Raw genomic sequence first — 25,318 nt, 5'->3', positions numbered from 1 at the left:
CTTTACTTATGAGTGTGTTTTGGAAACAGTGAAAACAGTAACAGTGACTTGAATTGCCAGTCCTTCCGACCCCAAGTGACCATTCTGTGCTTACTGACAAAGTCCTCTTCCTCATGTAACCCAGATGTACCTGTGTATTTCACAGATGAACTAGGCTCATCTGCACCTGATTACCTGCAGCTGATGAACTGATGAACTGCAGCTGTAACTAATTTGGGCATTGACTAGCTCAGCCCTACCCAGCCATGACCTTGGGAAGCTCCCTGGTTCAGAGTTGTTGCTAGGTAAGGGTTGGCAGCCTTTAAAATCTCACGGAGAGCAGGCAGTTAGAAATGATTCCTTACTGATGGCAGGATTTCTCACAGACAATCAGGTACCCTGCTAGAGTTTTAATTATTTATAAGCAGGCTAGTTAACTTCTTCCTCCTTCCTGTAAAGATTGTACTAGAGAAAAGTTATTTCTTCCTGTTTTAGAAAACTGTTGGTCTTTTTATGGAAAAGAGGTAAGGAAATAGAAATGGTTGTATACAAGTGAGACGTTGACAGAGATGTAGTAGGTTGTTGTGTTGGTACTATGATGCTTGTAGTATGCTTATGGCAAAATATTAGTGATGGTATGGCAAGTCACATGACATATCAACACCTTACTTCTACTGGCTTATTAAAAAACACAGGACCTTCAAAGGTGTCACTCAATTAGAACTACAGAGGACTAATTGAATTGTGCTACTTCTGACAGTCATGTCTCTCAATTGCCCTGCTGTTTTTAATATGCCTGAGTGATCAAAGTGGGACAATATTGGGTATATTTCACTGATGCTCAAAGACTGCATCCCAAAGAAATATCGTGAACGTGCTATAGACTTAATAATGCTGTTTATCCTGTGACCTGAAGGAGTTGAATGTTCTTGTTGATCTTCCTAATAGAGTAAAGAAATATCTTTCTATATTTACCTCCTAGGCATCTTCATGGAGCTTTTACAGGAGCTATCAGATCATTTGCTACATCACTTAAGTCTTTCTGGCAGGTTTCTGAAAATGCTAGAAATAAATCATTACTTGTCCTAATATCTTCTAAATGACTGAAGGCTTTAGATAAATCGATTCATGCCAACATGACAGAGTACAGTCACTGGCTGTCCCATTCCTTATGGTCAGTTCAATGATATGTACTTTTAATTTGTTTGTCACAAAGACTACTCTTTGTTTAAAATATCTGTAATAATAAGTCCAGTTATGAGGGTTTTTTATAGGAATTCTACATCCAGGAAATGGAGCTAATAATAGAAATACAGCCTTTGTATTTGGCCCTGTGAAAACATGTATTCAATTTTGAAGTCAGTGGAAGTCTTCAAAGAAAGTAGGTGTTGGCAGGAGCTTCTAGCATGAACAGCTCCTGTATGTCTGCAAAGTAAAACCTTTCACTTTCCTCCTGTACTCTTTGCATGCTGTAACTCCCTGTCCTAACTGTAAAGAACAAATTCTGCCTGGTTTGGTAGAAATAGGTTGTGAATTGGAAGATTTTATTGAGAAGGTAACATTAACTTTTGAAGACTTATTTGAGGAATTAAATGTAGTATTTAAGAGGTATGGTGTGCATTTATATGATAGCTTTAACTTTAGTCTCTATTTCTTTTGTAGTTTTTAAATAAACGACATACATTTTCTGTAGGAATAACCATGACATCTCCTCTCTTTTTACTAACAGTTTCTTCTAATTCCATATGTAGCATTTATCTCTTTTTCTGGTATAACTGATAAATGTGTCTAGTAACGTTCAGAGATGCTGATCTTAACTTCCATTTAATTTAGAAATCTGTGTTTGAAGTCTGAAGAGAAAACTAATTATCTGAATCTCTGCCTACTTTTCAAACTTAAACAAATGTTGCTTCTACCCCTATGCCTTGTCTTTCTCATATCTTTACACTACTGTGATTACAGCATCATTTACTCATAAGCATTCCTAAATTCCTACTAGCCTTTTGGACTACTGGTGAGCACTGAGCTGATGATTAAAAAAAAGTAAAAAAATATAATTACTAATATCTGTCTTTCAAGTGTTAAGAGCTAGTGTCTATCAGGGTATACTTACTCTTAAAATATCTTTTTCCCCATGTTCAGCCCTTTGCACTTGATCTGCTAACAGACATCCTACTTGTCATTTACACTAATCAGGGAAACACAGATGGAAGCATACTTAGTTATGCTGGTATAAAAATCTCTCATGAGATTTGGTCAGTTTAGCTGGAATCTTGTTTTGGAAGAATACCAGGAAAAACAGTTGAACCTGCAGTGATGAAATGTTTTTGTCTTTCAGTTTGTAATGGCTTTATTTTTATATGTCATTTTTGTATTTGTCTATAAAAGTTGACATAGAAAGAAAAGATTTTTACAGAGTGAATCAATATAAAATCCTTTGTGAAACTGAACTAGTCTTCTGCATAGTGTTAGTGCATGTATAAAGTTAATTGGAGAAATGAGAATGTGGCACAATAGACTTTCTAAAAAAACCTCTCAAGATTAGATAGAAAATACAGGTTTTGCTCCTAACTGTACTACAGTACTTTGTGATCTTGCTGTGTTACTTTATTTCCCATTCTGTTTAATATTTCTATTTAAGATGCAAAAATAAGAATGCTGTTACATTTGTAAGCCATGCTGAGGTAGAAAATGCTGTAAATTGAATGCAAAGCATTTATACTGAATGTAAATCATAATAATGATCATGACTCAGGGCATTTCCTGGGAGCATTAACTCCACAGAAGATGTTTGCTTCTGTTCATTAACCTCAGGAAAAATTAGTTGTTAATGACCTTAAGCACTAAGGTGCTCTCTGAGCTTTGTGTTTGCCCTCAGTAGACTCTGAGCTGGTAGCTGAGAACTCAGTCTGTTATGTTTTCAGAGCATTTTATTTTTGTGCTCGTATTACAGCATTGTTGGGCATTTGTATGGAGTTAATACCCTCACATGTTAGACTGAATCAAGGTTTCAGAGCAAGTAATCTAGATTCTGTTAGAACTAGATGCTTCTGAGCCTAAGGGACTAGTGGGCTACAGGTGAGGCCCTAGGAACCTTTGCAATGGAGGATTGTCTGGTTTGTGGCAGCAAAGGCAAGGCTATTATGTCCAGGACCAGGGCCTGTGCATATCAGAAAGCAGAAATCAATTAAACTTCAAGCAGCTTCTATCAGTAATGGCTGACCTAGCTGGAACAAAAGTGACTTGAAAGGTGACAGCGTTTAGTTTAGTACTCCCAGAAAATGTAGTGAACTTAAAATAGTATTCAGAATGATGGCACTTCACAAAAGGTTTTAATTTGCATTTAGTCACTATGTAGGCCTTAAGCCTAGTCATCCCTTACTGGTCTTGTATGGGTTGAAACAGGATAGGTAATGGAAAGACCAGCACTCTGGACAGCTGTAGCTTTATATTCCAAAATAAAAAACTTAAGGTTTGGTGGCTAAAGTAGTCATAGATATCTTTCAGTGTTATTAGAATAGAAGCAAAAATATTTTTTTTGTAGTTTACAACAGAAAATGCTATAGTTTTCAAGCATCTCTGTGTGTAAGTGCATGCATAACACCCTGGGTGACAGCCCAAATCATGAAAACGTAAGCTATGTGGAGGAATGGAATCTGCAGATGCAAGCGTATGGTAGAATTAACATTGTTAAGCCCATGAAAGAATAGTCAGTGTTCTTCCTAGGCTTTCTTTCTAAGGCATTTTAGCTGGATGGCAGCTGTGGGAAGACTTCTAATTACAGAACAACAAGCTGTTTCCAATAAGATATCTGACTAATGTTTAATTGATTATTTGGCAATGTTTGTCTATATATGAAATATTTCCTTTGGGAAAGACTTGTCCTATGTGGTTTTGTCCTGGGGAATAATAAAACCAAACTATTTTGGAGGATAGAGGGTCAAACTAACTCATCAGTGTTCTGGTTTGTGCTTTTTTAAGTTGGCTTGACATTAACTTATGTTGTCTGGTGCCTGAAGAAAATGACTGACTACTTCCTTTGCCTGTTCTCTAACAGCCAGCCTCCATGGCAAGACTGTTTCTCCTATGATACACTAGAGTGCAGTATCAAGTCAGTTCAATGTATTTAAAAGTTTACATTCCATTTTCCCAGTAGAAACTGAAAGGAAACCAAACTTTCACTTCCCCCATATGGGTTTTAGTAGGCTCTTTGAGTTGTTGTGCAACTTTAATTCATAAAACAAATGTAACAGCCAACAAACTTGTGTCACTTCTGTGGGCTGGGGATTGCTAATTAGAACAGCAGTGCTGTCAGACTTAATGCCAGCAACACCCTACAGGTGGAATTTTAAGCATCATAACAGTTCCTGTTAGCATCAAACCATTAAAAAAAAAAAAAAATCAAGGTTCTTGTTAATCTCCTGAACCATCTTATTCTCTTCCTTTACTTTTTCTTTCAGTTTTGCTACTGTAAATTCATTGCAGGTTCTAATCCATCAGCTTCCCAATTTTGCATGTAATTTTGTATCTTTTTAACAGAATCTTGTTTTCAAAGTTGTTTTTCTGCCACACATTCATGGAGCTAGTACAATTTTCCCATCCCCAATTTCCTTCTCCAGCAGCTCTAACTGCAAGGACAGCCAATGTTTATACTGAGAAGGTTAAAATATTCTAGATATCTTTGGTTGCTTCCTCCCATTTACTGACTCTGCAGTTTCAATATGAAATTCTACTATAATGTGGAAGCTGTTTCCAATATACTATAAGGGCTTCCTACCATATGCTCTCCCATCTGTGATAAGAATGAGGGTTTTGGAAAAAAGGCAAAAATTTCAGTGTGTGACTGGAGTTGAACTGTGTGCAGTTCTGCCTACTTTAAGGAAGTCTTGAAAAGTAAATATATGTATTCTACATGTCATGAATTCTTCTATCTCCTATTTATTCCACATTGCTGATCAAGCATTTTCTGTGCAAAAAATAATGGTTATAAGGCCTGGAGAATTAGTGGAACTGAATACATCTCAAGAACTGTAATTTGGTGAACAGTTTGCAGCCACTTGATTGAAGTGGCTTTCAGGCCTTCAGCGATGACTGACACTTTGGAGAGGGTATACCTTTGCTAAAGATTAACCATGACAATATGTTAAACTTAAATGCAAGTGTCATTATAACTTTAAGACTTTCTGAAAACCCCACCTGCCCTTGTTACATCTGGTATTTCTAATCTAAGTGAGGCTAGAGCCAGAAGAGGTGCCTAAGTCTGTACTATATATCTAAAACACTGTCCCCCCACAAACAAAAAACCCACAGAAGAAGGAAAAAGGAACTGTTTAATTTTAAATGTCTTTATGGTCCTTACCTTTCAATCTTACAAGTGTCTGTATTACAAAGGTTTTTCCTCTTGATGTATTTATTTATATTATTATACTGAAAGAATGAAATTAGCAAAATTAGATTTGGTGTCAAAAGGTATACTTTCTTATACAGTAGGTTTGAATTTGGCTCTATATAACTACACATTTTGCTACACTTAATCTTCCATTCATAAATAATTTATAAAGAGCCAATAAATTATTAAACTCTAATAGCATTACAACATGGGTATAATACTCAAAATTGTAATAAGCACTTCAGTGTTGGGTATTACCTATAAGCAGATAACAGAATCCATCACACGTAACAATCATTTATCCTTCATTAAAAATCTATTATGCTTGCACTCTATAGATTAACTCTTAATATACAGTGTGATCTAAAATATGGACTTCAGTGTGCAGACAAAAATATTTCAGAAAAACATTGCCAATATTTTGGGCAACAATCATTTTTCAATAGCCAATGGAGATCCAGGAAGGGAAAACAGGAAAAATATTTTCTGTGTTCTTCAAAACAGCATTTTCTTAGCTAATTTAAGTAATCCCATTCTTTTTGAAACCATATTAAGCAATATAGTCAGTCAGAATGCTTTAAGGGACTATACTGACTCTATTCTTTGATACCTATAAATAGAAAACGTTACAAACTGGAAGTTCTATTTTTTCTTCTAATGCTTTTGTTTTACTGCTTCCTCATCTTCACACTTGTATCTGTCATTTATTTCAGTAGATGCCAATTCTTGTTTAATTTTAGATGAGAAGATACGTTGCACCTCCTGTAATGAGTCCTAGATGTTGTGTCAAGCCTCACAGAATAAATACAGCACTAGGGGTCACTAGCACTCCATCGTTAATAAGCATCTGGTGAAAAACATGGTTGATTTTTGTCGTAGCAACAAGCCCATTTTGCTATGAAGTTAGTAATATTTGTACTGCCAAACAGGCAACTGTTTTAAGGTCTAATGTATACACACAAGTAGACACCATATGTGTTTACAAAGATATGTTTACAAAAGATCACAAACTATTCAGAGCTACTATTCTTTGTATATCTCTGTTTCTCATTTCTTACAAATTTCTGGGTTATACTGTGTTTCTTTGTGTATTTCATACTAACTTACAGTCAACCTATAAATTACTATACCCCTATTTCACTGGGTCTTGAGAAAATAAACAGCTTTTAAATCTAACTGACAGTAATCAGTATGTGGCACTAATAAATGCTGTACCTGACAGTTTTTGCAGGACTGGGCTCCTTGATTCTAAGAGATGTTGGGCACAGAATGTGAACTGGTTCTCAAAAAAATTCTAATCACTGAAGATCTGGCCCTTTCTCAGTGTTGTGTTACAAAAATATAATTATTGTATTTAATGACCCTTAGACTAAAAAATGTCAGTTGATTAAAGTTGCATTTTTTAATCCTGTTTAATAAAATTGGTGTATTTTCAGTATTTGTTTCATTAAAATTGAAGGTCTAAATGATGAATTAAAAAACCTCTGTAGATAATAAATTACTATCTGTAGTAGCTTATTAAATATGGAAAGAGTCTTGGGATGGAATTTAGCAGGGAAGATGGAAAATAATTTTTTTGTATATACCACCTGCCAGGGGTGTTTTGATTAGAATTTTTTTATTCAGTCTATGTAAAGATAAGGACATTTTTATAAAGCAAAGATTTTATTTCTGGTTCATATTGAAAACACTGTAGGTTTTTCAGGGATGATAGCACAGTCCTATTCCTTCTCAAAACAACACTAGCATATAGTAAAGGTCGGAAGCTCTTGGGTGCAGAGTGGATAGTGAGGGTTGTGGGTAATGGTGCTGCATGTGAGGTGTAGTAAGGCTGTGGAGATCTTTTTCTTGTGAACCAAGATGTTCATGTCCAAAGTTAACATGGGTTTGAGAGGAGACCTATAAAAGGAAAAGTTTTTGAGGATTTCTAAATACAGACACACCACCTCTGGCTCAGGTACTGAAGGCTGAGAGAGCATTCAAGGGAATTATTATGTATTCTGGCCCTATTCTTACATTCTTCCCTATGCATCTGCTTTTGGCCACTGTGGGAGACAGCATGGCAGGCTACACAGACCTTTGATCTGTCTTATTCCTCTGTTCATCTTCATTTGATATAAACAAAGATATTTTAAAAAAAAAAGCTGACAGGGCACGCAGGCAAATGTTTTCATCATCTCCACAGTAATTTTAAATGGGCTTTGCCCTCTGCTTGTAAGGCATCATGTCAACTTGTCTTGTGTTACACCTCAGAACAGGCACAGTAACATCCTCTGTTCTGTTATTTCATGTTATCTGCTCCTACAAACCACTGTGAGTTTCCAGTTACACCACTGAGAATGTTATCAGATTTCAGATTGGACACTGTTGCATGTTACCACTTACAACATTCCAGTCACTTAGATTGCTTTACTTGTAACTTGGCAAGTACCTGTACTAATACAGTGTTTCAGTGCTATGGAGGCTTGAGTTCAACATAACCAGGAAGGAGGAAATTTTTTTTGGTAGCTATTTATTTTTTTCGCTACATATATATACATGTTTTTCTTCCCATAGTGATTTTTCTCCCCTAGGAGCACACATACTGGTTAGTTTGTTTATTGAGCTTTTATTCAAGCAGGCCTCTGCATCTTACAAGATTTGGTCCTTATAAATCACTGCACTTTATTGTACTGTGAGTACAGTAACTTGCAGCCAAAGCAGCTTTTAAAATCCTACCATCAGATGAAGCAGGTTAATATATCAGTTCATTAATTCAAATAAAAAAGCCCTCTTAGATACATTTTTTGTCTATTAGAAAGCTACTGATTTGGCTGATAACAGCCTAGCTGTGTTGCGATAAGGTTCTTTGTCATTTTTAGAACTCATTTGGAACTAAGCTATTTCTGAGTTTTCACTGGAAACAAGTAAAGGAGAGTGAAAACTGACTGACATCATCCACTTTTTCAGCTATTGTGAATTGACAGCAAGCCCAGCAACTTAAAGTAGCCTGATAGGAATACTATTCACCACTAAGGTTAGTGTTTGATCATTAAAGAGATAGGTACTCCAAGGAGTATTAACCATTGACAGTAGAACTACAAGCTGTCAAATAGATTTTTATTTCAGCCTGTTGAAGATTTTGAACTGCATCTGCTTTTCTTGTACATCAGAAGCATTATAAGCAAACCAAGTGATTTTATTTTTTATTTTCCTATGCGGTATGAGTGAACAGATGAGAATTAGTTTTAAATAAATTAACAAAGATTTAACATTTCATCCTGCTGTCACTGAAACAAAAACCTAAGTGCTGGTTAATGTCAAAAGAGAGTAAGATCCAGAAATTAAAATGAAATTGAAGAGTGTGACTCAGTTTGGTCTTTGCAGCATCTCCTATTATCTTGTTCTGATTTTCGTGTTATTATGTGGGAGCATCACAAAAAGACTTGAGCTGCTGACTGTGACTCAGATGGCCAAGGTGTAGTGTACACATGCAACAGACAGAAGTCCCTTCCCCAAAGACTGCACTACCCAAATAGAGAGAAAAGACCATCGATAGATGTGATGAAGAAATGAGTGATGGAAATAACAGTGGAACAACTTATGTTTTGCCTTATGAATGGCAGTCACAGTACACCTGCTGCTTCATGACTATTAAATGTTTTGAAGACAACATGATAAATTATATAAAATTGCTGGGAGGTCAAACTGATCATGCTGATTCCTTTTCATCTTCTGAATCTACGATTCTAATTGCTCTTTATTTTGGATGTTGTGCAGTAACAAATCCAGATAATCCATTTCAACACCTTCTGTGCAATCTTCAAGTAATGTACGGGGTAAAAATAGGAGTAAAAATCTGCCTCTCCAAAAATCAATGATAAAGTATGCACTGACTTCAGCAGCACCAGGATTTTTCTCTCTGAGTTTAATGGAAAGTGAAAAATACATTTGGAGAAAAATGTGTAACTGCTCAGTTTAAAAGACTCAATAATATGCCCTGCTATTCCAGGTCTGTGGGCACGGAGAGAGAATTGTTAGAATGCAGTTAGCTTTTGAAATGAATTGTTTGCTTGCAGATCACTGGACACAGTCTGTATTTCCACATCTTTATATATATATGTGTATATATATGAGTTTGGAATATTGGGTAGAGGAACATCTTTGTTAGTCCACCTGGCTACAGTCTTTTCTCCAGTCTCCTGTTCTTTGCTGGCTCAATAGGGCTCCTCCCAGACTTGCACCTCTAGCCTGTCAATGAGGGAACATTACTGTCTCAAAAAAAAGTCAAACAAAAATGTGAATTGATAAACTGATTAGAACAATTAGCAATTTTAATTACATAAAGCAGGTTATATATATCAGTTGATATATCACACTGAAAATGAAACAAGAAGTCTCAGGGTAACAATGGATTTTCTCATTAACTTGTTGGAGGCAGATTAATCAGTTTTCTACTGTCACAGTTAGCCATAGGTTGTGGGGATGCAAGTCTCTTCATTCTCTTTTGTGTTTTCCTAAAGCCAGTTCTTCCTTCACACTTAGTTGTGTTAATTACCCAGCAAATATTAGGTATACTTGCCAAAATAACTTATTGCTAATAAAACAGGAAGATGTCTTCTCAGTACTGAGTAGTATAAATTGATGTGATTTTTCCATGAGTGGTGTCTAGGAAAGTTTTTAATAACAAAAGTGTTAGATAGCCAGGCTGGAGTTCATACAGTTGAAGTGTTGTTACCTGCACTCATAGGAAGAAACTGGAATTGGGACACCCACTCTGCAGACAGAAATTTGGCAAGTGGCTTAACCTTCAGCTGTCACTTCAGTAAAATACTCCCTGAAGCCAAGAGAAGACTATTTCTGTGCTGAGCACATGCGAAAAATGAGTGCACATACTCATTTCTGAAGGGACTGGAGGCAACAGTTAATTCAGAAATCAGTTTGCTTTGAGAAAGACTTGAGACCCAAAGCTGGTTCATGGGGATAACAGTGGAAGAGGAGGAAGATGTTGACAAAATATTATGTGTCCATTACTACCTACTAAAGTAAAATGTCTGCAGAGTGCTTTAGAGCAAAAAGGGTATTGATACATAAAATTTAATAACTAGTTAGTGACCTTTCAGAGTGACTTTTAAAAACATTAAGGAAAAAATAATAGACTAAATTTTTTTTCTTTCACAAGACCAAATTTGGAAATTAATCTGTTCAGTGAGTAACATCATTTTGGATCTGAATAAAGGATCCTAGGTTCTCTAGTTTCCATATTCTTGCTGGAAAATTAAGTAAGTGCTTCCAAGCCTGTTGCTTCAACAAGGATGTTGCAAAATATGAAAAGAAAAAGGGAAGGAACCTAATCTTTAAAATATAATATGACTGGCATTAAAGCTCCCTCTCACTGAAATTCTGTAACGGTTTCTGCTTTTCTTTCAGTCTAGTTACCCTGAATGACTGGAAGGCAGTAAAACTATGTACAAAACATATCCAAACGTGGCACAAAATAAAGTAAAAGCCAGGTACTGGCCATAGAGTCAGAAGCTGCAGAAGTAAAGAGAAGAGAATCTTGTGGGTTGTTTTTCTTTCTTTTGTTCCAATAAATTTCTTTTTTTTCTTAAAGTTGGTAACAAAATCCCTCACACCTGTATCTGGAGAGAAAGCATTTCCTTCTTCGCAGTTTTCATACTTTTTGTAGGCTATAGGAAGCTTTTCCTTATCCATCAGAACACAGATTAACTGGTATATTATGCTGGCATCTTTCACCCTGCCACTGAATGAAGCTGGGCATTGACTTTCTCCTCCAGATAATGATTGTTTTATCTTGGATAGAGAGTATTTTATAATAATTCTTCTATGTTGGACAACACTAAGTTTTTGGCCACAACATACTATATATCATGTCAATAACAATTTTTTATCTTCTTTCAGGTAGTGGATGTTCTGAGATGGTACACTTTTGTTTCAGATATAATGTCAGTTCTAGGGTTATGCTTCATTTCAGGCCTGGGGAACCTCTCTGGGATTGGTAATGCTTCTAAAACCACACAAAATACAGCCTTTGCTCATTGCATGGTTGATCATGTTTTTCGCAATGTTAGCAAACTGAAAGTGTACAGTTTCAAAGTTTATTTTGATAGACATGTTTTAAAGCTTCAGCATTGTGGATGTTAATGTAGAAAGAATGTTTTTATTGCTGCCAAACATGTACTCCATGAGGGAACAAAGTGACTATAAGTTCTTGTAGCTGCCTTTTTTTTTGGTGTGGGTTGTTTTTTTTTGTTTGGGCTGTGGTAAACTGTATTTTGCTGCCATTCTATCTGCCAACGATAATATAAGGGTCATTATTAAGCTTGACCGAAGGGTTGGGTTAGCAGAATGGTTCTCGCATTGATGCCTTCAGTAATGGAAAACTTGAGGTTGGTTGGGTTTTTTTTCCCCATCACTTCTGCACAGTATGTAGACCAAACGTAGGTATTTTTCCTGCCGTTCTTGCAATATGAATGAAATATTTTACTGTACAGTCTTCGCATTATTTCCCTAGTCCGGCTGCCCCACATTTCCTTTGGCTCACGGCTGGTTCAGTGGCTGAGGGAGCGCTGAATACACGAGAAACTTGGCTGAGGGAAGGAGCCAAAACCCAACCACGTGCAGCAGCGCACACACGCCAAAGCGGCCGGCCCGCTCGCCTCTGGCAGCCGGAGGAGGCCGTCTGTTTGGGTGCCGGCAGAAGCGAGGCTTGTGCCTGCCCCGGGGCCGGCCTGGGGCACTGCCGGCGGCTGCGCCGGCTGCTCCCCCCCTCAGCCCCGCCGGGCTGCGCGGGCCGCCCGCGTAAACAGGGCTGGGGGGGGGGCTGGCCGTGACACCCCGACACGAAGCAGCCGCGTCATCCCCGGCGCTGCCAGGGATGCCGCGCTCTACCCGCACCCGCGGAGCCACCTCCCTCCTCCTCCTCCTCCCCCAAGGCGCGGCGAGTGCCGCCTCCCTCCGCGCCGCCTCCGCGCCCAGCCGCGGCTCAGGCCAGGCAGCCCCGCCCCGCTCCGCCCCGCCCCGCGCCCCACTGCCCGGGGATTGGGGCTGCCGGGCTGCCTGGTGCGAGGCGGGGCTTGGGTCGTGTGCTTATTTATTTATTTGTTTCCCTCCTCTTTTTGTTGTTTTTTTTTTTTCGCGCTACCTCCCGGCTTAAATCTCTGTCTCTCTGTCAATAGCAACCGCGGCAGCGGAGGATGGGCCGGGGCCGGCGGAGGCGGGCGGGCGGGCGGCCCGGGGCTGGCGCCCCGGTACGGGCTGGAGCCGAGCAGCATCCGCGGGGGCGGCAGGTCCCCGCCGGCCGCGGCCGCTGCGCCCGCCGGCCCCGAGAGCAGTAAGCAGCACATCTATGGCAATGACCTTCCGGGGGGAGCCGCGCTCGCCCCCTCCCTCTCTTGCAGAAAGTCAAACAAGTCAATGAGGAAATTGGGAACTTAAAAAAAAAAAAAAAAGCGCGCAACAACAAAAACCCTGCCTCCGTGTCTGGATTTCAGGGCTGATCAGTATCACCTAAAGGAAAACTTTGGTGACGCCCGGGGAGCCGCCGCGCTCTTCCAGCGGGATGCGGGCGCTGGCTTTGTGAAGCGCGGGGGTGCGCGACGCGGAGCCCACAGCCGCTGCCCGGTGCGCCTGACCCCGCCGGCTCGGGGGGCTCCGGGCAGGGGCTGCATGCCTGCCTCAGGCACCTGAGGCTCGGGACTGAGATTCTAACCAGAACTGTTTCCTATTTATTTACCGAGAGGAGAGGGGTTTTCTTTCACAGCAAAGGAGGGAGGAAAGGGGAGAGTTAGAGCTGAAGAAGTGGGTCCTCTCTCTGAAGGAAATGCCTTTTGCACTCTCTAAATGACCTTTTCTGAAAATGCAGCTTCTCCAGCTGACTGGTTTTTATTCTGACTACAAAGTGTGTGAAACTGAGCCCTAACTTCTCCACAAATCCTAGGATGTGCGCTTCTGGGATTAGCAATATGGGGCATCTGTTGTCACCTCTCCTCTTGAGCCTAGCAGCAGTTTTTTCCAAAGGTAAGTCTCAGTCTCTTCTGTCTGTTTCACTGTCTCTTGTTTATTTTGCATACACAGCCTCTTGTCCTCTCTCTCTGTAATGCCTTGAATGTTGATACCCATAATTCATGACTGAAAGATTTGGAGGGAGTCATGTGCTAGTCAAAACCGAGGATATCGTGATGGGAAATCCCGAGTGACAGGATTTTTTCTTGGTCAGCTATGACAGTCTACCCATTTACTGAGGCATCTGTTACCTGCCTGTTGTACTTTTGATCATGTAGATACTGGTGATGGGTTTAGCTGGTAGCTCAGCTTTGGATTGCGAAGGGTTATCTGGAAATTTGAAATCTTCAGAGGTACAAGCTATTGGAGTTAGCTGCCCTGCCGTTATCTTCTATGTAATTTTGCAAATTAAAAATCCTGTGTCTCAGACTGGCTGGCAGTGTTTTGCTGGACCAGAAATATGTGCTTGCTGAAACGTTTAAAATCTTTGAGAGCGTGAACCAGGTGTCTGATAATCTGCATGCTGAATAGTTTGAATGTCCTGACAGCATGACTTCAGACGACTCAGTGATACCTTCTTGTTGCCCTCAAGTGTGTTTACAGTAAGAATCAGACAACCAGCATATAGACAATGCACACAATTTTGTGTGCATTTAAATCCTTCCTTGAACTTAAAGTTTTCATCTGTGGCCTCAGCCAAAAGGTGAATGCATTTTTGCAATACTTAATTAAGATGATTCTGAGCATTCCTGTGGAATACAAAGTAGAAGAAATGCACATTTCTACTGAGAAGATGATGTGCATCAACAGCTATATTTTGGCAGGAAAACAAAATTAAAGTTCACACGTGGTTAGCCTTCAGAGAGGAATAATAGCATATGCATTTAATATGTGATTCTTGCAAACATACTGATAGTTTTGCTTATAAACACCACTATTTAAAGAAGGTATTAATTATTCTTAACACCTATTTACTCTTCCAGATATCAGCACTTTTCTTTTTTTCTTGAGTTATTTTTACTAATTACTTTGTATCCAGAACTGAACTTACTGGCAGAAAGCAAAATACACAGCTGTGTATTTCTGTGGTGGTTTCCTGTATAAAATTCACTTACCCTCCTTTTTACCTTGGAACAGGTTAAGAAAGAAAGGAACAAAATTATGTCTCCTCGAATGTTACCTAAATGCCATGCCTACATAAGTACAGTTTTAAAGTTGCAATTGGAAATGCATTAGCAGCAGGGATTGGAAGTCTGAATCTTTTCAAAAGATTGCTTCATTCACATTGCACACCATTTGATTTTGATTTCCCAGCAAGGTTGTAAATTATGTATTTTATTATAAGCAATATCAGTACTTTGGATAGGCTAACAATGCAGTAAGAGTATTAACTTTTTCATCTCCTATTTCTTTGGTGTGTTGCAGTTTGCAGCCTTAACACTGCATTAACATAGTGTTTGACTGAGATTGCAGTTCATTCCAAGATTGGAGTGTAAGTGGCATTTCAGTCCTACAGAGTACAGTGTTTTATTGCCAGCTCAGCAATTATAACATTCATGTATGATTTTATTCTTAAATGGTACTTACTTCTCTTTTGAAAGATAAGCATAGGCAGAAAAATTAGACTCTTAAAAGAGGTCTTGGGTGGAAAAAAAATACTATAAAAACTGATGAGGGAGATTTTTCTATGTATTGGGATTGTGAGGTCTCATTAAATCTGATATGTCTTGAAACCAGATACACAAGATCCCATTAGAGTTACTGGTATTGTCTGTGCTATTTATTTTGCACTTCAGATATCCAGTGTGTGATTGCTGGGACTCTGCTGTTTAGTAATACAGATCTCTATCTTTAACATAATTGTCTATTTCCATACTTGGTTACAGACTCCATCTGTACTACTATGCCTTAGTACACTCTGAAAAGACCAGAGTGTTCCAGAGATTTACAGTATAAACTTGACAATGTAAAAGGTTGATTTCCCCCATAAGAAGATGAAACCAAAAAAATAATCAGACTTGATTACTACTACAGGGCATGTTTCTTTGATGCTTTTCTGGTGCTAATAGAAAAACTCTCTCATTTATGTCATGATGACAAAGTTTTCCTAAAGAGATAAAAAAATCTTTTAGCATGCAACAGCAATCAGCTGTCTATTGTGTATAGGTCTGTTGCTGATTACTCAGAACCATGGCAACGCACCTTTTTACTGCACAGTTTCCAAATCTTTCAGGTAATAATGTTGAAGACTTGAGAATACTATTGTGGTTTTGCTTTGCTTTTAGCTTGTAAATGCAGAAAATAGCTCCAGCCTGAGAAATGAAATGTTTTTTTCAATAATGAGCCTCATGTTCTTATCAGAACAATTTGTCACTGATGATATAATCCATGTGTTTTAATATATTGTCTGTCTAATGATATATATGTGTGTGTGCATATATATAGAGACAGACAAAGGACAGAGCTTATAAGGCTATCTAACTGTAGTTATGGGGGTAGTTGCATTTCACAGCTTTGTCTTCAACCAGGAGTTTTCTTGAGTCAGTCCCTCAGACCCTCAGTCAGTTGGGCATTTTGCTCTTTGGTATCAATTATGAAAAAAAAAAAATTGTTCAGAGATCTTCAATTAAAAAATAACCAAGTCCAGTTGATGTTAATGAAAACACAGATTAATACAACAGGCAGAATAACATGGGCATTTTGTTCCCTTGTTTAAAGGGAAAACCTCTCATTAGCTTCATTGGAGTAGAATAAAAACTTTAATACTTTCCTTGAACACCAGGTTCCATTCTTGGCTTAAGTCGATAATGAACTGAGGATCTCCTGTAAGATGCTAAACAATTTTAGGATGTATACTGTGAGACTTAAGATTGAGGAGCCTTTTACATTATGAATGTTTGTTGTCAGGTATAAAAACTGATTTAATTAATTCCAAATTTCAGCTCTAAGTTGACAGTAACAAAACAAGTGAATATTTTAGTGACTTTACCTGCCTGTGCTCTGCTGAGCATTCCATGGTGGTCTCTGTCATCCTGAGCTGAAATCTTCCCCCAAGTTGCCTTCTAATGAGATCTCAGGCCACATAGCTGCTGTTCTGATTTTCTTTTTCTCTCAGTTTTTATAAATGTGGAGGCTTGGCAACTGTATTAGGCAGGATTACCTTGTATACCCCTAAGAGCATTCCCCATAGGCTGGAGATGTGGATTGTAGATTTGCAGTGATGCCAATCTTCTATTATAGGGAAGTGTGTGGGGGGAAATCTCCCAGAAATCAAACCCTCAAACATTTAGTTTTAGTTACATTATAGGAGAGAAATATCTGGATATTTGAATTTAAATTGCCTCTGTTTCCTTTGGAATTATCCATGTTACAGTATTCTTTGAACCCTCTGGATTTCTATTGAATCTTACACTGTAGATTTTTCTGTCTCATTATGGACAAACTCTATCTTTGGCTTTCTCTATGCAATTTTACTGATTCCATGATGACAATATCACAATATGGCATTCTGTCTACATTGCTGAAACACGTCACTGATGATTTCAGTGGATTATATCTTTGTGAATTGTAATTGTATAGGAAACCACTTTCCTTGGCTTTAATCTCTCTTGTGCATCCACTGGCTTCAATGGGGATAGTGGTGTACAAAGAACTACACAGTTGAGCTTGTTAGTTATGTTCCATCTTCCAGAAGGCTGTGGGCCATTTCTGAAGATCTTCCTGTGCAGATCTTCTACTGACATTGAAGTGCACTGTGGACTTAATATAAGTAGAAACATGGAAAATGAAAAGCTGAAGAGTGCAATGACCTGTGTTTCAGCACTACTTTGAGTTCGTTACTCTGGAATGCTGGTAGTATATTAGTAATAGAAAATAGACCTGTATATGGGATTAAAATTGAAGATTATTTTATTTAAGATATAGATTCTTTTTTCTCATCCTTCTTGGTGGTGACTAGACAGGAATTCAGGGTTAAATTTCAGTTCACGTTGATAGATTTTGATTGTGATGACGAGGGACACACTCTCTTTTGCAGAGTAACAGTGCTGACATAACTTATGGACAGACTCATCATAGGCACCTGTTGCTCTAGCTGTGCAATTGATATGTATAGAAGATTTACTGCATGCTGCTTTCAGATCACCACTACTTAAATGAGCATAAATTACAGGTGTGGTCAATAGGAGTTTTTCTTGGAAGCTTTGTCTATGTGCAGAAACCAAAAGTTTTTTTTAAAAACCCAAAAGATAAAGGAAATCTTTCTAGCTTAAAGTTCAAGCAGTTCCCATAAAACCAAAGTTTTTGTACTTTGTCCCAGCTGCATTGAATTTACAGTTGTTTGAGCCATTATACAAGGGAAGGGGAAATTCAGTTGCACTTTTGCTCTTCTTGTGTTTCTTGCCACAGTGTACTTCTGGGAGAAACCCTATTCTGATTTCTTCTTTCAGTAAAAATAATAAATTCAGACTAAACTAAAAAATTCTACAGCTAAATCCGTGTTTTATTTGTCAGCTGCAATACTGGCTTAATGTGATTTGGTTTCTAATATTTCCCTGTAATGTTCTCATTTTTTACTTCTGTCTTTTCTTTTATTAGTTCCATAGGACTGGTGGTCTCTGTGACACCAACCAATGTTTTAGATATTAATAAAAGCAGCTTTATTCAATAAAGATCAGTTTTATTTAATAAAAGAGAAAATCAAAACATAATCTGATTTTTTTCATACTGCATTCGCATTAAATGAACCTCCTGAGGTTGTTGTGGATGCCAAGTCTAGTGGCAGTCTATCACGGGTCCTAGGATACATAAACATGACTCCAGATAGATTGATTGCTGAGAAGCTGAAGAGGCAGCTGAGATTCATCGCAGGTTTGGTTTATAAAGTGTTACATTAAATTACTTGATTTTCACCAGTCTTTGTAATATTGCCTGCTGCATTATTAATGGCAGTTCAAAATGAAGTGGATTTTAAATAGTCCAGAGACATTTAGATAACACTAATTATTATGAGCAGATTTAGAGTACATATTTGAGGATGTTAGGCTACTTCACCCTCCTCCATTGGGGGGAAATTAACTGTAGAATGAGGATTGACTTCTTCATGTCCTTGATTTCTTCTTTTATTGAATAGATTTAATTCCAGTATAAGGTGTTAGTCTGAGGGCCCCACAGAGCTGGTGGATTGAAAGTGTTCATCCTCTGAAGAGGTACAGTCTATTTAGTATCTATGCAAGCTTCCACTTTCTACTGTGTGACTTAAACTTGACCTAGAGGATAATGTAACTTCCAGCTCTGCAATATAAGATATTATATCCATTATTGATCCACAGTGGGTGTGATCCAGAGCCCATTACAGTTGGTATATGGGGTTTCATTGCCTTTAGTAGGCTTTAATTCAGAGTGTAGACAGAGTTTTCTGGAGTGGTATTTTTCAGCCTGTGGCCCAGTGGTGATTCATAGAACATCTGAGCAGTGTTGTGAAACCAGTGCCAGAAACCTTATGCATGCCAGCTAGAAAAAAACAAAGGGAGGAAATAGAAGTAACAAGGATGCTTTCAGAGTGCATCCCAATTTGTGTTTGGTTGTAAACAAAGACCTTTGTGACAATACTGTGTAAGATGGTCTGGATTTCTTTCAGAGTGTTAGATGGCCCTTGTCCCTGAAAGGGTTGAGAAAAACCACTGTAGTGAGACTAACTAATAATTTAAAGTATTTCTCTGAACTGTTTGGTATTGCCTCAGTACTTCAGACACAATCACTGATGGTGTGAGTGTTTCTAATCCATGGCAGCATAGGTTCTCTTAAATCAACATTGAGTAGTGGTTCAGTGAAGCAAAGTAGGAGTAGTCTGCCAGTCATTTAACTGCATCTGCACTGTAGGGTCAATTAACTTCCTAAAAGGCTTCCGCTGTACTCACAGAGGATGTTTGTTTGTTCTTACATCCTCAGTCTTGTTTTTTTTTAATTAAGGTTTCCAGAAAGGTTTTTGGAGGGAGTTTTCTCTGTTGCAGACGATTGTCTCCCTGGAAGTTGCTCAGTGAAATGGACACATTTTTGTTTCTTGTATAGACAATGTAGAAACGGTTGGTAGTGGATCCATCTACAGTGATGCCACATTTCCTCAAATCTACAAAACAGAAGGCCTCTTCCCTCTTACAGTCACTTCACCTTCTCACAGGCCCATCTATCTCTGTTTTTAAACTTACTTTGAATTGATTTGGTTTGTTTAATTATTTGGGTTTTTATTTGTAAATAAAGACTTTTGTCACAATTCTGTGTAAGATGTTTGAATAAGAAGGTGTTGCAGAAATTTGCTATGGTAATGTTTAATAACCATTTTCCAGCCTTAATTTATACCATTTTATACTCATTTGCTTTTCTGCTAATGGTGTCTTTTTAATCTTAATAGCTCTTCTTCTCCTTGGTGGAACACATTGGGTCTCATTAGTTTGCAGTTTTGCAACTAGAGCAAGCAAAATAAAACCACATGTAAAAATGACCATGTAGACTGTTAAAACATGAGAAGGGGGAAGGGTATTGAATAACATAGGTGCTATAAAAAGAGCAAAATAAATGAGTTAGCTAGTTATGTAGAAAAAAGTAGTAGCAGTAATAAGAATGAACACACCAAGGAGAAGTGTGGGAAGATGTCAACACACTCTTTATTCTTGGTGTATACAACTTTACAAGACAGACTAAGAAGCAACAGAAGTGTCCTCTCTAGCTGAACCGGGATGCTATACAGCACGCCTTTTGATCTATTTGCTTTCAAGGTACTCAGACTGTTGAGCAGGCAGTCTGCAGACCTCTTGCTGAGGAACAAGGCATATGTCCAGATCCTCACACAGATGAGGCGGCATGTCTGGCATGCTAAAAAAAAATAATCCTCCAAGTCAGAGAGTTTAGTCTCCTCTAATGCTAAATGATGTCAGAACCTTGAATTTTGTTGGCCCTCAATATCACTTTTTATTTATATTTTTAAAAGTCTACTTTTTATGTTTCAGTATACATTGTGTAAATTCACTGCGGAAGAGGAGGAATCCACAGCTGTCAGAGTTAGCTAGCCAATAGTGTCTCTGAATATTGATCCAATCCATAATATAAGAAAGGAAATAATACCACTTAGCCTTCAATCGACTAATTCATCAAAGATCTGGATTAACACATAATCATATTCTCCATTTTCTACTGAGCCATGGTGACTCATTCCATTTGTCTTCAAGAAAAGAAAACGGTGATTTGCATGTGCATACAGTTGAAATATCTGTATTTATCCTTCAGAGTTTTGCATCTCTGTCTTAATGTAATCAGTCTTGCTTGGTTGATTTTAATTTGGTAGTACACATTGGGTAGTTAGTTTTCTTGTCTATGCAGGGCAAATTCCTACATTTAAATTCCTACATTGCTCTTAGCAGTGTGGGGTGAATTGTCAGGTTTTGCTGGTATGAAGGACATCTTGATGTTGTTTCAGTGGGTTGTGTTTTGAGCTACTGTTGAAGGAACTATTCAGCTCTGACAAAACTTCCCAGTGTAATGAATGTGTAAAAACACCGTGTATCAGCAGTTACCCTCCTGTCATCTTTAGCGTGTTTTCAGAAATAAAAATAGATTTATTTGCTCAGGTTCATAAGCCTGTAGCTCTTGAACTGAAGAAAGATATTTTTATGTAGTCAACAGTACGGAACTTGAGGCAGAATTCAGCAATCCTGATTCTGCCCAGTGGAGGAAAGAGGTGCACACACATTCTATAAGTTTATTACCGCACTTTGTTACTCCTTAAGCAGCATATGATAAATACTTCTAGAGTTTTCACTGATCTGTCCCATTTACATGAATTTTCCCTGTGTCTGTTCTGTTTAGGATCTCTTTAACTCAGGTGCTTTGTTAGGTATTAAGCTCACCTACAGAATTACGCTCAGATGAAAACACTAGAAAAACTTGGCCTACCTTCTGTAGAAGAGAATGGAAAAGGAACATATGCCAAAGGAGTGTCTCATAATCTACTAGTGTGCTAGTGCACATCCGATACAACAACTAATTGAAATTTGTCATCTTCTAGACTGTAGTGGCAAGGCCGCTATTTCCAGATGTCTCCAATGAGTTTCTTTGTACTCATTCTTAGAAATCCTGCTGAAATGCCAACTGCTCAGCAGTCCTGTCAATCAGGGTGTGAAGAGGTGGTGATCCAAAATTTAGTGGACACTCTTCAAGTCTTATTTTAGTCTTTTTGAGTTGCGGTATTCCTCTTAATGACAAAGAGTAGTTACGCCTTCAGTGAATAACAATAAAAGCAATGTATTGCTTTTTAAAGCTTGATATGATGCTCTCCCTACATCTTCCCTTGCTTACTCAGGGTTTATCAGTTAAGGTTCTCTTATTCCCTATCCTTTTCCGTATTACTGGGCAAACAGTTGAAAGGCCATCATGACTTCAGCTGTGCTCTGCTCTCTCCTTTGTGGTTGACTGTGTCCCCTGCAGCAGTTGTCTGATAAGAGATGATTTCTTGCATACTGAACACTTGTGCACAGTAGGATTCTGTTACATACTTCTGACTCTTTGACACCATCTGCCCAGTAAAGTGGTTTTAATGGCTTTCCACTGAGCCAGCCTGTACTACAGCCCTGACAGTATGCTCTGTATTTTTAAAAATAAACAAAATCTCTTTAGAAAAGCTATCCATGAACACTGACTTCTCCAACAAAATTGAGGATTATGTACTGTTTGATAGTTTGCGGAGGCAGAAATATCTCTATTTGATAGACTTTAAAATAAGAAAATGACTGATGGCTTGGAATGGTCTTCTAATAGTACTAGTTTATTTTTTTAAAATGACCTTATAAAGCATTATTTCCTATCCCATTTTTTAGTCAGGTATTATTATCCTTTTACAGAAATGCAATCATTTTACCTTGTTGGAGTTCTCTTCTTTATGAAACCTGGGGAATGTAGTGGTTCATGATGATTTAAGAGTCAGGGTACCGATTGGCTTTCTGTAACCTTTGGAAAATAACTTCAGTTCTCTGCTTTCCCTTTCCCTTTTAAACTGTCTTGCCTACTCAGAATACAAGTTGTTTAGAGCAGGACCTGTTTTACTTGCTGTTTATATAGCAACTGTACCTCTTCTCAGATGAGAATGTACATTTTACTACATTAAAATAATTAATTCCCAGTGACTGAATTAGAAATTGAAATGTGGCACTATGATTGTCCTGATCACTGGACAACATGAACAACTCAGAGGCCTGTAAGAATAGAAGAGACAGGTAGGGTAAAGGGGGAAAAAAAAAAACCATATAATGAAAGCATCTATGTGATTAAAAAATTCTCAGAGCTTAAGTAGATCTCATCCCATGATGTTACAATTAATAAGCTATCTAAACCCTTTCAAACAGCAACATGATAAAGGGAACATAAAAAGGTGTCATAAAGATGTTTTCATATTTCCTTCTGTTAGAATCCATTTTACTAAACTATTGAAGAAACCCACCAGACTTTGAATATCTCTATTAATAATGCAACAAACCACTTACAATGGAAAAAATGTATTTTGACAGATGGTACAGATCTTTGAAATATTTCATTCCTTCTCTGACCCTTCAAGTCTTTGGAGTTTATTTTAAGCTTCTTCACATTAGTAAGTTGCAAAATAGTGGGCAGCAGTGGTGATGAGATGGACTGGTGAAAGAAACTGTTGTTTAGTCTCTTCTGTTATGACAATTGAAACAGTCAAAATAAATGGATTCTTCTGAACTTCTGAGCTGACTTGATAAGAACACACAGAATCAGACACAATCCTGTTCTTTAGTCTTTAAGTTCTTTTTTCTAAATTAGATGGAGTTTGACCTCCAGCCAAGATGAAAGTTTCTATCTGAAGCATAGGTTTCTTTTGTCTTCTCAATGCCCTATACAGTACTAGTCCTGTTTTATAGATCTGTGTAGGGATAGTACCAGATATCTGAACCTCTATTTCAAGCTGCCCATTTAGTCAAGAATAACTTTTGCTGAGGTCCCTAAGAAAAACAATCTTCCGTGCTACTGTTGCACATGAGGCTAAGGCAGCTTTTCAGTATATTCTGAGATGTGCAATGCCTTCATATAAAAGAACCATTCACAATGGTCATTAGCTTTGGAACCTTTTGTGCAATAAAGACATTTAGAATTTTTAACCTGCGGAATATGCACATGGTGGTATCATTTATGAGAAAATTGGCAAGATCCCTTCTTTGCAGCTGAAGAAACAGACGGTTCCGTCATCATTTAATAAATGGTCAACAGCAGAGCTGTGCATATGAAGTCTTCAAATTATGTCAGTCTTTGCTCTTTGCAGGTTTTCTTATATTTTCTGGCTAGTTTGCTTGAAAGCTTGTGGACCATCATAGCAGTACTGCATCCAATTGCAGGTTCCCTTTATGTTCTCATGTTTGCATCCTTGTAGATTTCTTTGGACTTGCTGTTTTTTTGGTTGGTTTGTTTTTTTGAAATCACCCAGCTTCTTGAGGTCCAGAATTCAGACTGAATTTAATGGATCCAATGTTGGGTTAGAAAAAAAATAAAGCAGTATCACTATGAATTCCCTTGAGAATTAAAATGGTATTTCCCAAATGCTATCCAGCAGGTTGATATTTTGAATGGTATCGCAGTGCTTCTTTCTCTTTGCTTTTGTTAATACTTCATTTGTGTAATGAATGAAATGCTAAGGTAAATAACTAAGATCTGTGGTCCTTACAGAATTGTTTGCTGCTGCTGTTACTTTTTTCCTTTTGTCCTATCATAACTTTGGATATTGCTGTAAATGTTCCCTGCTGTTTCTGCTGCAGTAGTTTAAAATACATATATCAGCATGAGCTGTGTCTTTTCTTGCCTTTTTATTTGGACTCTTTATCTGAGTAGCAATAGATCAGAGTAATGGTACAATAATCACTGTTGAAGCATTTATTTGTTTGTTTTCTTTCTATTTCTATGTAGTCATATGCTCCTTTCATCCTTTCATGTATTCCTTTCAGAATTATGCATGTGGTTTGGATCAGACCCTGAAAAAAAGAGAAATGCTTATAAGTGGAGAATACTATATATAGCAGACCTTTGTTATGGTATTTATAGTCTTGGTGTTTAGAATGTCTTCGTGTGCATTATAGGTTCTCAGCAAATAATCAAATTGCATCAATAATAATAAAAAGGATGGTTCATGAAGAGATTCTTTTCAACTGTTCTCTTTTCAGCAGTTTCAGAAAAGAATGATGAATTTGGCAGCATATTTGCAGTGCTAACAAATCTGGGCTTTGGCAGTCTAAATCAGGAACACTGAATTCAAAACCGAAGATCCCTCATAGCAATGTCCTGATAGTAACTGCCTCTAGGTGCAGGGGGGAGCATTCACAGACCTTAGATGATTTTAGATGTTGCAGAAGGTCATAGGATAATCTCTCAGGTAATTAGCTCTGTCAAACCTTGAGTCTTTTTATGGCCTACAACTTCTATCTGGAAGTTTGTTGGGAGACATTGAAGATCAAGGGACGCAGCAAAATTTCCCCCAAAATGCAGGGAGCATTGCAGGATGTTATTTGGTGTAACAGAACTTTTCTAGTGTTTCAATTCATGCTGTGCAGTGCTAAAGCCCATCATTTTTTTTCGTAATAACTACATTCTCTTTTGTGTTTTCAGCCTGAGAATAGTCACCATCCTAGTCTTCATATCTGTGGTGACACTGCACTTTTCCCTCAGCTTCTTGGGTATGGTCTTTGACTTGTTGCAGATGTTTGCTGTCAGTTTGAACAATTTGTCAGAGAAACTACACCTTCTCACACTTGTTTTATCTTCTCCTGACAGACAGGTACTATCAAAATCTCATCTGGAGCCTCTGGAATTATTGTAGCATTTTCAGTTATGTTTTATGCTTCTTTGACATCTGTCTCAGGAATAGCTGATCTATTGTATTTGTCCTGGTCT

The 25,318-nt window shown here is 38.0% G+C and overlaps 1 protein-coding gene across 2 annotated transcripts in view; it reads left to right on the top strand.

Annotated features, from left to right (window-relative positions):
- Positions 1–12,367: 12,367 nt before the first annotated feature.
- Positions 12,368–25,318, top strand: part of TMEM132D (transmembrane protein 132D) — a 267,632-nt gene continuing 254,681 nt past the window's right edge. The window contains exons 1-2 of one of the 2 annotated variants that reach the window (XM_074844388.1): positions 12,368–12,701; positions 13,233–13,387. In XM_074844388.1, the coding sequence (XP_074700489.1) occupies positions 13,309–13,387 (79 nt within the window). In that variant the 5' untranslated portion in view covers positions 12,368–12,701; positions 13,233–13,308. Of the gene's footprint in view, positions 13,388–25,318 lie in introns of both variants that reach the window. The other variant, XR_012625670.1, reaches the window with a different exon arrangement.

This window comes from Strix aluco, chromosome 18 (genome assembly GCF_031877795.1).
Source record: "Strix aluco isolate bStrAlu1 chromosome 18, bStrAlu1.hap1, whole genome shotgun sequence".
NCBI classification, from domain to species: domain Eukaryota; kingdom Metazoa; phylum Chordata; class Aves; order Strigiformes; family Strigidae; genus Strix; species Strix aluco.
Note: the sequence above shows the minus strand (reverse complement) of the source record. Positions and strands in the feature narration are given on the sequence as shown.